The 13,284-nt window shown below is 29.5% G+C and overlaps 1 protein-coding gene across 3 annotated transcripts; it reads left to right on the plus strand.

Annotated features, from left to right (window-relative positions):
- The first annotated feature begins 1,475 nt into the window (after positions 1-1,475).
- LOC105644333 (beta-glucosidase 17) lies at positions 1,476-8,476 on the plus strand. 3 transcript variants are annotated; one of them, XM_012229640.4, is made up of 13 exons: positions 1,476-1,647; positions 1,720-1,789; positions 3,071-3,129; positions 3,209-3,284; positions 3,377-3,454; positions 4,275-4,362; positions 4,471-4,726; positions 4,958-5,073; positions 7,106-7,323; positions 7,397-7,428; positions 7,759-7,861; positions 8,021-8,129; positions 8,228-8,476. In XM_012229640.4, exons 1-13 carry the CDS (start codon positions 1,519-1,521, stop codon positions 8,448-8,450), a joined length of 1,557 nt encoding a protein of 518 aa, XP_012085030.1. In that variant the 5' UTR covers positions 1,476-1,518; the 3' UTR covers positions 8,451-8,476. The 3 variants fall into 3 exon arrangements, with proteins under 3 accessions (XP_012085030.1, XP_020538960.1, XP_020538961.1); XM_020683301.3 differs by having other exon boundaries at positions 4,471-4,633; XM_020683302.3 differs by having other exon boundaries at positions 1,507-1,647; positions 3,076-3,129.
- Positions 8,477-13,284: the final 4,808 nt, after the last annotated feature.

Raw genomic sequence — 13,284 nt, forward strand, 5'->3', positions numbered from 1 at the left:
ATCTCACACAAGGAGAAGGTCGTTTGATAACATTTTACACCATAGCTTCTCACCTAAGCTATTACACAAATATTTTTCTTTTAAAATCTCTAGTCTATAAAAGATTACAATAATCTATATAGATAGAGAGAAATGCAACTATAAGCATAGGAAGAACAGAAAATAGTTTTGAAAACAGAAAGTAAGTGCAGAACTATTCTTCAGAAAGAGTTGTTACCAGATTTCTTTTCTCTTGAAAAATGTATCTTGAAGAATATAGATGAAAAGAAATGAAAGGAGTTGAAAAGAGAGCTTTGAAAGATTTGAATTTTGAACAATAGACTTCTACTCTTGCCAACATTTGCTTTTGAGGGAGGAGATAGTTTTTATAAGAGAGAAAAATAATCCCGTTATAAATGAGATGGGATTTCTACTTTAAATTTCTGATGATTGATTTTGACACTGTAAATTCAAAAATTAACTCAGTATGAGTTGCATTAATGAGCTGTTGAGGCTCTTCACGCAAGGCACTAAGTTGAGAGGGTTAACTTCAGAAAGCTGTTTAACTTTACAAACAGAAACTATCAGCTGTGAGTAATAGCTATGTCGAATCAGAAGTTGCTTTTTGCAGAATTTCATTCAATAGCCACCAAGGAGGGTTACTCCTAAAATCTTTTAAATGGGAAAACGTGAAAAGTAAAGATTTTGACTATCTCCTCTTAATAAATTTATTCAAAAGCATTTTAATATAATTTTTGAGAGAGATAAAACAGATTTGTGCTCATAATATTATTTACTCTCTATCCTTCAATAATTTTCTAAGACCTATTATAATACTAACCAAACAGAATATCTTTATTAAACTTCATGGTCTTTAAATAAAAGTCTTGGATTGTAAGAGCTTTAATTATTCAATAATAATTTTCTACATAAAAAGACTTTAGCACAACAATAATATTAAATTTATTTGGTTTACATAATCATCAAAATTTTAGGATAAAATTGACCTTGAGCCAATATTAACCTATGTAACATTTAATTTTTAATGTTTCATGAAAAACTAATTAAACAACCAACAGCTAAAGCTTCTAAAATACATAATTTTGCCGAATAGACCCTTACAATTCAATATAAATCCCTGATGTACACAACGTTTCCCTTTGTTTTTCTTTTCTCCCTTTTTGGTAGAGAAGCACTTTTCATAGCACAAACTCATGACTCCGAGTCATAATACAAGGTTTAATATCAGCAAAGTAACAAAATTAATGTTTTTAATTGAAAATTAAAAAAAGGAGGGAATTTTAATATATATGAAAAAAAAGCTACAGGACCAATCTCCATCCATTGGCTCATATGAAGAAAGTTAATTAGCAAACAGTTGACAATTAGTTGACATGAGTCAAAAATAAAAGAAAGTTAGTTGATAAATAAAACATTAAAAAAAGTGTATTTTATAAAAATAATCACGTAGACATGAAGTCTCTATTTATAATCAACTCTACGCATATTAATTTGTTAAAAAGATATAGCTAAGTGGCAATGGAAGCGGAGAAATGGCTCCTTCTTCAGCTTGTATTTGTTGGTTATGTGCTTGTCAGAATTGAAGGTCTCAATAGAAGCAGTTTTCCAACTGGTTTCATATTTGGAGCAGGATCAAGTGCTTACCAGGTAAACTTAATAATTAATATTAAACTATAATCATTTATATAATTTTTAATTAATGGTTTAATTTATAATTAGTATGAAGGAGCTGCATATATAGATGGTAAGGGACCAAGTATATGGGATACCTTTGCGAGGATTCATCCAGGTCTTTCTTTACCTTGAAATTCTCATTTTTTTCTATTCCTTGATTTATTTTTTTTTTTTTAAATTTAATCTCTTTGGATTTAAAGAAATAAACCACTTAAATATTAATTCTAATGTCTTGTTTTATTTGATTAATTAGTTAGCATATGGTCTTTTTAATTAAATGCTTGAAGTAGTTGGCTATATTTAAATTAATTAGTTGTTTTATATTTATCCATTCAATCTTTTTAAATTTCATTCTTATATTTCTTCTATGAAAAACGTCTCAATTTCTTTAATTTTCTTCTCGTTTCAACACAATAAAAAAGAAAAGTACCATTTTAAAGAAATGAATAAAGTGAAGGAATGTAGTAAAATAGCTCATTTTGATTTTTGAACGAGAAATTCTAGTGAAATGCACCTCATTGTAAAAAATTATTAACTTAATCACTTGGTCGATAAAAAATACTCCTTTTGTTCCATTTTGTTTGCTTGTTATTCATTTTTTGGATATCCCAAAATGTTTACGAGGTTTCTAAATTTAGACACGTGAACAATTATTTTTCTCATAATAAGCTTTATAATTGTTCATTTAATGAAGAGTTTTTAGTATCTTAATGAGTTATTAAGGGTAAAGAATGACAAAATAATTTTTGTTGACTAAATTCTTAATATGCGTGGTTTGTCAAACCAGGCAAACAAAATGGAATGGAGAGAGTAATAAAAGTTGAAAACACTAAAAAAAAGGACAACAACATTCGGGCACTAAATTTATAATTATCTGAAAGAAAAATAAAATAAAAAGAGAAAAAGAGATTTTATAACAACTGAGATGTTATTATTTATGAAATTTGATTTTAAATCCTATAGGAGGCTACAATGCTTGGTTTAAAAAAAAATCAAGTTAGAAATTTCATTAATTGAAAACTGTATACAGATGTTAGATATATATCAATATGTTTCTATAATTTTGTATAGGAAGTCTAGTAATAAACCACTTATACAAAGAATAAAAAAAACACAATCTTGATTTAAAATATCTGATCGAGTTGACAAAATATAATATTTGTATCATAGGCAATCGCTTGCTCCACTTGGTGACTATTCATGGCCACTGTTCGACTCCATGGTCTTTTTATAAATCGGATCTGATTACCTTCAAATTTTTTTTTTATTGGAGAGGAGATTTGCATTTTTTTTCTGCGTAACTATCTAAATAATAAAAGACGCTAGACAAATGATAACGATGCTTGGGTTAATACCAACTAATCTTTCTGTTTTCTCTTTCATTTTTCTTTGATAGAAAAGATTTTAGACCATAACAATGGGAATATAGCAGAAGATTTTTACCATCATTACAAGGTATGGGACAACTACTATTTTCTTTTCCTAATATACCCTTTACTCATTTTATTTTGAAATTAAAAATATATGTTTATAGGAAGATATAGCTCTTATGAAAGTACTTGGATTGGATTCATTTAGATTCTCCATTTCATGGTCTAGAGTCCTACCTAGTAAGTTAATTATGTTTTTTCTTTTATTTTATTCAAATATTTTCATTACTTAAAACAAAAACTATAGACCTTATTTGTGTTGTAATGTTAAGAGGGAAAAATCAGTGGGGGAGTAAACCAAGATGGTGTTCACTTCTACAATAATCTCATCAATGAGCTCCTATCCAATGGTGATTATTCTCTATTCATTTTCCAGTTATTTGGTATATAATGGATGAAGGCTATACGTGACATTAAAAATTAGCAAAAAAAAAAAAAAATCGTGGGACAATATAAAATTTTTTTCATATAATCATATTAGTGAATTATAATGATATATAGTCAATAAATACAATTTTAGTGGGATACTATATACTTCTAAAGGAAAAATAAAAAATACATATAAACATTTTCAGTAACATTAGTTATTTTATTAGTTATTAAGTATTTTAGTAGTGGATAGCTATTCTAATAGCCTATTAGCTATTTGATTATGGCATTTTGCTAAATGTTAAGATAAATAATGTTTTATAAGAAAAGATTTATCTACACAGTGTGTATGGATCTACTGGCCATACACCGAAATCAATAAAACAACTTTTTGGTTTAAAGGAAAACATTACTGACTATGGAAAAGAAAAAATTTTTAAAAAACACTCTTTTTTTGATTGATTGGTTTAGAGAGTTCCATATACGGAGTGTTGACAAGTCTTATTCACGTTTAAACATTATGTCATAGAATAATATAAATAAAAAAGGTAGTGTTTTGACTGCAATCAAACATTAAACACATTGTAAAAGCTAAAATTGACAACTATAGACATAATAAAAAAAAAATAAAATTCAAATAACTAAATGCATATATTTCAAAAACTAATAAATGAAATACCTTGATAAATGATAATTTTAGAAGGCTAAATTTTTACAAATTACAAATATAATTGAATATTTAATGTCTCTTGTATATGCGACCCACAATCTATATAACTCATTTGAAGTCTTTCTAAATAGGCATACAACCTTTTGTAACTCTATTGCATTATGATCCCCCACAAGCCTTGGAAGATGAATATGGAGGATTCTTGAGCCCTAATATTGTGTAAGTAATCATGCATATATATATATATATATATATATATATATATATATATATATATTATTAACAAAAAAAAAAAAAGAATATAGTCTTATTTAATTACAAATGCAGGGATGATTATGGTGATTATGCAGATTTCTGTTTTAAAGAATTTGGTGATAGAGTGAAGTATTGGGTAACAATTAATGAACCAAATTTATTTAGCTCAAATGGGTATGCGACAAGTAGAGGGCCACCTTGTCGATGTTCTGATTATATAGATCAAAATTGCAAGGTTGGTAACTCTGCTACTGAACCTTATGTGGCTGTCCACCACTTGCTTCTTTCCCATGCTCTTGCTGTCAAATTATATAGGGAAAAATATCAGGTTTGTATATACTAATTAATTACTCTGTCCGTCCCAAAGTATAAGTTGTTTTTTATGATTATTTGATCAAACTACCTTTGGTTTTGTTATAATTTAAGAGAATCAATTGTTTTTTTAATTCTCATCTAAAAATTTTGAACGATTTATATTTTGGGATAAAGGGAATAATTTGAAGATCAAATTAAAATTCAGCTTTTCTTTGTTATAAGGATTGCATATTTATTTATGTAGGATTTTCAACAAGGAAAAATTGGGATTTCAGTTCTGACAGAATGGAAAGTTCCAAAGTACCAAACAAGTGCTTGCATCAAGGCTGCTTTTAGAGCCATGGATTTCCAATTTGGATGGTAAATTTATTACTAATTACTTCATTTCTATTTTTTAGTATAAAATTATTATTCTCTTAGAGTTATATATATTTTCTAAGAAGTTAAGTTCTCCAAAAGTTGAGTTAATTTCTTAGGAAGACAAAACTATAAAACAAGTTTTTCACTATTCTGCCTATTCTAAATAGATGTGTAATGCTATATAAGAAAAAGGATTAATACTACTTGTTCATTACCTGACTTAAATCCATTTAATATAAAATAAAACTAGAGAAAATCTTAATAAAACTAAATTTCAAATTTATATAATAATAAAATCCATAAATAAACTAAGAAAATTTAAGAAAGAAAAAATTTTAAATTTTAAATTCAACTTAAATGTGAATTAAAAATTATAATAACTTTTACATAATGGGTTTTTGGGCAGTAGATGCCCAATATCTTAAGCTCATACTTGACTCAAATCCATAAGTAGTAGATTTAATATCTATATGTGTCCCAGGCTCAAGCAATTAATAACCAGACCTCCTTTAAAGGATTGGAATGAGTCCATGTAGGCATAGCCATCGGTTCAGTTTGAATCGGAACCAAACCGGAACTGAATCGTACTATAGACAAATTGGAACTGTCGGTTTAAAGTTTTGAACTGGAAATGACAGTTTAAGGGCTAGTTAAAGTTCATATGAATGTTAAATTCTGAACCTAAATCGGTCTAGAACCAGCGGTTAACCAATGGTGGTCCGATTCGACACAAAAATTTTTTATTTTTATTTTTAAAATTATAATCACTTAGTTTATTTTATAAAATTTAGTATATAATTATATTGTTTAATATAAATGGGAGTTTAACATTTTTTTCTTTCAAATATTAATTTTTACTCAGTTTAAAATTACATTGTTTGAAGCATTTTTAAATTTATTTAATTAATAACATTTAGATAAAATAAAATGATAATTTATTTGATTTTTTTTATAAAATTAATTAATTTCATTGCTTACATATATGAGTACGAGCATTCTAAAAGTTATTTAAAATAAATTTACCAATCTTTTTTTTGAATTCACATTAATTTTTTCAAAAAAAAAAGACGCCTTAAAATTGAATTTTTAGTTTTTTAGAAAAAATTACTACACATTTCACCGGACACCTTGATCAGAACTATAGATTCATTGGAACCTGCATCGAAATTAGCAAGGACTGTAACCGGCTGTTCAAAAGCCAATTTAGGTTCAATATTTTAAAAATCTTAAACCAGCAGTTCCATGAACCGGCCATGCCAGAGTCCATGCACAAAAACCCTAGCCCGCTTTTATCCTTATCTTTTATTCTCTTAGGTAGGAAAAGTGGAAATTTATCGGGAAGAAGAATGAATTGGCTAAATGAGATTTAAAGCCTCTAACCTGTAGATTAAACCAATGAAAAATAATATTTTTTTTTGAAACCAAGGTATTTGTGACCCTTTACCGGTGACAATTGGTAAAGTGGGAACAACTTTTAAAAATCTATATTTTTAATAGTTTGGTTCATAGGTGTGAATCTATAGACTTGGATCTAGGTAAAGCGGTATCCATTGGAAAGCATAAATTTATCCGTATACTTTACATAAAAAAACTTTGTGGCACCAACTTTTATTTTGACCTATTGAACACTTCAATTAAATACTTCGAGTTGCAAGAATTATTTTATTGAATACTCAATTTTCTAAAATTAGATCAATTAAACACTTATTATATTGTTAAAACACGTGAGAATTATTATTGCAAAAATTATACTAAGCACACATTAAGTGAATATCTTGTACATAAATGCCAAAAACACAAAAAATATATTATTACTTGTATAGAGAAGGACACACTGTTAGCAAAATTCATAACTTTAAGGACATAATAAGTTACTCTTGGAGTGCCACAATATTTTTTTCCGTAAAGTACATAGGTATATTTATACATTTGGCTCAAGTTAAACTAATAATGGAAATCAAGAACTATGAACTCATTCGCTTTTCAGGATGTCAAGCTTTATTCGTTTAACTTCTCCCATGAATTAATGCAGGATTGTTAATCCAATTACATATGGTGATTATCCTCGAACAATGCGTTCTATTGTTGGCCATCGACTACCTAAATTCACCAAACAACAGTCAAAAATGCTAAAAGGATCACTTGATTTTATTGGAGTTAATTACTATACTGCATATTATGCAGAAGATGCAGCATATTCAAGAAATGTCAATCTAAGTTACACTACAGACAATCATGTTAATCTCACTAGTAAGTTCTATCTATATCACTTGATTTTATGGTTCATGATTCGTCTTACAAGCTTTCTTAATCATTGTCAAAGCGAAGAAAGATGGGATTCCTTTAGGTCAACCGGTATGATATTCTTTCTTTCTTTCTTTCTTTCTTTCTTTCTCTGCATTATATACATGCATATACACTAGCTCGAATAATGCTGAATTCACGATATACAACTTATTTAAAATTAAATTTTGAGATCGACTTTAGCACAAATTTTTAACTAGAATATCAACTTGGCTCAATTTTTCTAACCGGTAAACACAAGTTAGAGACAAATAATAAAAAAAATAATGGTTTGATTTTCTTTTAGTTTAAATATATTACCCATTTTTAACTCAGTCAATTACACATGTATATAATCAATATCGTGCAATTCTGCAAATGATCATGTAAATTGTTTCGCAGACCTCCTATGATGGCTATTACTTCTATCCCAAGGGAATTCAAGAACTAGTTCTGTACATAAAAAGGAAATACAAAAATCCTGTTATTTACGTTACAGAGAATGGTAAGTTATTATTTATTATACCTCTGCTTATCAATGATGATGAAGAGAAAAAAAAAAATGTCAAAATAAAAAGGATAAATTGCTTTCAACAATATATTCAAATAGGTTTTTCATTTATAATGTGACTAATACCAATTTCTGTTTCTTTTTTGATTTTAGGACTTTTAGATGTGAGAAATAGCTCATTATCTATTACAGATGAGCTTAAAGATAAGTTAAGGATATCATTCCACCATCAGCATTTGTCATATCTTCTAAAAGCAATTGAGTGAGTAATATTACAATATACCATCTTTAAAACTTATATTTTCTAAATTAATTTTTTGAAGTGTTTAAAAATGTTTACTATTGAATTGAATTGGACAGGGATAATGGTGCTAATGTGAGAGGATATTTCTTATGGTCATTTCTAGATGACTTTGAATGGGAGTTTGGCTACACAATTCAGTTGGGTATTAACTATGTGGATTTCAATGATGGCCTTAAAAGATACTCAAAAAATTCAGCATTGTGGTTTAAGAAGTTCCTTCAAAAGAAAAATGTAACCATCACATGTCATTCTTTCTCCTTCTTGTCATCTTTGATGTAATTATTGCAAGACCTTGTTACTTCAAATCTTTTTCAATTGCTATATTGTTGGAAGTTTAGAAAGCACAAACAGTAGAGAAAAATAGAAAATCTAATGCTCCCTCCCTCTGGTATTTATAGGTCTGATTTGACTTTCACATAAATAAAAAAAATTAATTAATCTAGTTAAACTATATTTTTTGTTTAATTTTTTTCTTAAAATAATCTCTATTAATTATTGTAGTATATACAATTGGGATATAGGTGTACACTGGGATGAACGTAGGATCAAAACTGGAAGGGAAATATAAAATGTGGGCTTTAAGGACTCATCTAAAATGTGAGCTTTAAGGACTCATCTATTTTAATGAGGCCAGAATATAAGAATGGAACAATATTTAGTAAAATTGAATTAGAAATTTCAAAGAAAAAAAAAATGTAAAAAGCTGGGATCCGTCCCTGCATGTATATTAAATAAGGGTATATTAAGTGATAAATTTGTAAAATATCTATCCATAGCCTCCATATAGAAATGTATAAGATGTGGATGAAAAAGGGAGAGAAAACGGAGCCTTAACTCTGCAACCACTCAGATACTTAAATCATTGAGAAAATAATAAATAATCGTAATTAAATGAGATATTGTGTTGTTTATTGCATAGATATTGCGTAAATATTGCATATCTGAATAGGGAGTTTGATCCTAGAAAAATAAATTCTTATTGGATATGTATTTGTGAAGGAATAAGAATAAGATTTTCTAATCCTATTCTATTCTATCCAAAGAATAATATTTGATCCTAAATACTTATATATAAATTACAGTTATATCCCTGATAAATACTTATATTCTGTTATTAAGAAATTAAATAATAAATAATCTTTTAAAAAAGAAAATAGAATTATATTTTAAAATAAATAAAAAAAGAAAGTAAGTCTATATACACAAGTCCGAGAGAAATGCATAATTTGTACATGGACAGGTCTCTCGGAAGGATCATTGGTTAAAATTTTTGAATGGACAGTACGCAATTATGTTGACTCCAGCAGTAAGTACATATTTGACATTAGAAACATTTTTTACTTCAACATTGGGGAGTTTTTGGCGGCCTCTTCCAATATCTTCAAGTTGCATTTTCATTTTATTTCTCACGTTGGTGTGGCAAAAATTTCCATCACTTTGCAAAGCGTGTGTTGACACCGGCCCAAAATATTCTAATGTTGGGCTTGACCTAAATATCTAAGTAGTTCTTCTATTTTGGTAAACCCTATTAGTTGTCTCCTAGCTTTACCACTACCAAACCAATTTAAAAAAAAACAAAAAAAATTTTACTGTTATGCAGTGCTAAAAATACTGAAATACTCTCATTTTATATAATATATATTATATTTTGGAAAGTCAAAATTTTGACATATTATGGCATAGTCTAATAGTGAATGCATATATGATCTGACAATAGATCCAGGTTCGAATTCCTCCTCCCCAATACTCAAATAATAAAAAGTTAAAACTTTGTAAAATCAAATTTAAACATGGAAAGAGATACTACCATCAATTCCTCCATCTAGCCTCGTTGCGAATTCCTCTTTCTCCTATTCATCCTCCTCTTCTCTCTATCCATGCATGGACGTCGCCGATTGAATTCTAATCCTCTAGTTGCATATCCTCTCAATCTAACGATTCTTTTGTGTGCCCTTCTACTTGGGTGTGTGCTTTTCATTTAGGGCAGTGCTACACGCGTCATTATGATATGGATCATAACCACATTTTTGGAAGAAAACCACTTGAGGATTTAGTTAAAAGTATAATTTTATCCTTAAGTTATTTTGCATTTAATGCCACCAAAAAATGACCTTTTCACACAAGAGAAAAGCACACACATGCCAATTTCACACTACAAATAGTCATACTCACACACGCATATTAAGACTAATAAATTTCTCTTTCTCTCTATAAGATGTTTGGGGTCAAAATTGACGAAACAAAAATTAAATTATTAATTTATTAGCAAAAGATTAACCATAGGCTTTATGTCACGACCCAATTCCATGGGCCGGACCGGCACTAGGGCCCAGGTAGGCTTAAGGCTCCCGAGACCCGTAGTAAGCCTGGAACACTAGAATCCAATATCTCGGTATAAATTTCAACATTTAGCCCATATGATTATGAAAAATAAACCTCAAGATTTTATTAAATCTCGGCCCAAATTTATCGGCTACAACATTCCACAGTTCGGGCCTAATTAACAATGCATCACATTTATAAAATGGGTTCACATAATTATCTCGTCTATAATAATAAATGATTAAAAGTATACAAATCCTACAACTGCGGAGTCACTAATTGTTAGTATACATAGCAAAATAATTATGGAACTAGGAAAAATTCCTTATTTCCCTGCGCCGAAGAAACATAGCCTAAATCGGATTAAAGGAAAAACCTACTTCCTGAAAAATCAAACAAGACATGTGAGTTTTCTAAAGAGTAATAATTATTGCACAACACACGCAGTCATACAAATGTGTACACATATTAATCTAGTCATCCGACTAGTTATATGCTCACGCAGCCACTCACACAAATGGCATATCACCAGCACTCACAATCATAAACATCTTCATATAATCATATCACGTGGAAATTAGTCAGTGGCACCACATGAAACCCCAACGAGCCGTCCTCACACATGGCTCGCCCTCTCATACATGTGCACCAGGGAGCCGATCCCCCATACGGCCAACTGGTCTAATCCTCACTAACCAGTCCTCTCATTGTTTTTCCCATTCTCTCTTTTCTTTTCCATACCAATAGGAGGCAACCCGGTGGTCTCCATCCAATCTAGATCATCAAGTGCTCACAACAGGAGGCCACCCTGCGGGCTACAATCAAATCTAGATTATCAGGTGCGCAACAACAAGAAGCCATCCTGTGAATTCCCATGTAATCTATATCATCAGGTGCACAAGGGGGCGCCGATCTCCCATTTTCCCGGCCGACGGTCAAATATCATATAATATTCGGATCCATATCACAGACCGTCCTCACAAACCCACGGTGGTCCACTTCATCCCAATTCCACACAAACAAAGCATAGCATTATCACAACACAATTAATCAAACATTGCAATCAAATGCAGACATATTAATCAATTAAACATCATAATGCAATGCACAATTAAACATCCAAAATCAATGCAAATAAATAAATAAATAGTATTAACAATAATCAACAATAATAAAATAAATAACAATATTAACAATAATAATGAAAATAAATAAATAAATATGTAAATAATTAAATGAATAATAAAGATAGTAAATAATCAGAGCACTATATTTATTATATACCAAATTATAGAACTAATCTAAATAAACTTATTAATTATGTTGTTAAATAAAAATTTAGTCTAATTTTTATCAAAATTTCGACAGCACCTCCCCTAAAAATTGAACTATCTACCTGCTCACATATCACAATATCATTATATCTTTATCAATCAATGCACACAGCCCATCCGTCGGGCAATCAATCAATTTAAAATCCCATCCTCCTTCCATAACAACAATATCATTAAGTTAATTTCAATTACTTTCACTTGATAGTTTCGTAGTGTCTAACTATTATAGTACTCTTTATCAATCTTTCATTTCTTCATTCTTGCTTAAAGATAATAGCCACATATTTATACCTTTGTTAAATTTTATATTAGCCAATACGAACAAATGCTTTTATTAAATTAAAATCTAAAGAATACATATACTAAGAGATTTAACTTACAGCTTAAAATATATCGATTAACTATTCCTAGCGAGAATTAAACCTACTATTTCAAATGTTTCAGTTTATCTTTCGCATTTGGATTCATAATAATCATTCTGAATGTTTCGCATTCATGAGTTCAGAATTAAATGTATTTACCTATCAAGGTTCTCTAACAAGAATCATAATAATTTTAACTAGGCCTATTCCATCACTCCTATTTTCAACATAAAATTAAAACCCCTCTTATCCCAATTCATGTCAATTTTCATGCTTAGAAAACATTAAAAATCCATATAAAGCTATAAAATTCAAACAAGAAAATAATCACAAATAAATTCAGACCCAGATCAAATTGACTTAAGCCATTTTCTAATAGAATTAAGCATTACTTCAGCTTTGATTACTAAAGATTACTATTAACTAATATATTGAAGTTTAATAACTAACAGATCCACAAGGAGATAGATTCCTATCTTAAACATTACTTTTGTATAACTAATTCATTCTTAGGTATTATTCATGTAATTATGTAGCTAATATCCTTAATTAACAAATTTTCTGCAGTCTTATACTTTCTAAGCCTAATTATAAATTCAAGTCAAACAATAGTTTGAATATCAATCAATGTCAGATTACAAATCTAACATTATAGTCATACTCTACTGGTTGAGTGCAAAATTCTGCCTATTTAGCACTTTCCGGTTACCGGAAACATCAACCGTCGCCACAAGCCACGGTGGCCCGACGGCCAGCAGGCCTGAGATCAAATAACAGTAATGCTTCCTGTAAGTTCGATTTTGAGATCAATATCTACAAAATATGGCAATTAATTACTAAAACCCCAAATTTTATCAATTGACAAAACCTAAATCTTCAATCATCTCAAGTGGCTCATTCAAATTCAATTTGTCCATTAATTATTTATCTAAAGATAACGAGAAGGCATTTTGGGACTCACCTTGCTAACGTGGATCGCCGAAAAACGATGAGGTCGCTGGAAATCGAGCAGGAGACGCGATCTGGCGGTGGAGCAGAACTGCGACTTCTGCCATCGTTGCGCTCGCCAGAGAGGAGGAGAAGGAGGCTTGAGCA

Source organism: Jatropha curcas, chromosome 7 (assembly GCF_041381405.1).
Source record: "Jatropha curcas cultivar XTBG-Jc1 chromosome 7, XTBG_Jcur_1.0, whole genome shotgun sequence".
NCBI classification, from domain to species: domain Eukaryota; kingdom Viridiplantae; phylum Streptophyta; class Magnoliopsida; order Malpighiales; family Euphorbiaceae; genus Jatropha; species Jatropha curcas.

Excerpts from the sequence above, each read along its gene's own strand:
- LOC105644333 (XM_012229640.4), top strand. The coding sequence starts at position 1,519 with ATGGAAGCGGAGAAATGGCTCCTTCTTCAGCTTGTATTTGTTGGTTAT. Across the intron at positions 5,074-7,105 it reads ATGGATTTCCAATTTGGATG|GATTGTTAATCCAATTACAT; the intron begins GTAAATTTATTA and ends GAATTAATGCAG. Across the intron at positions 7,429-7,758 it reads GGATTCCTTTAGGTCAACCG|ACCTCCTATGATGGCTATTA; the intron begins GTATGATATTCT and ends ATTGTTTCGCAG.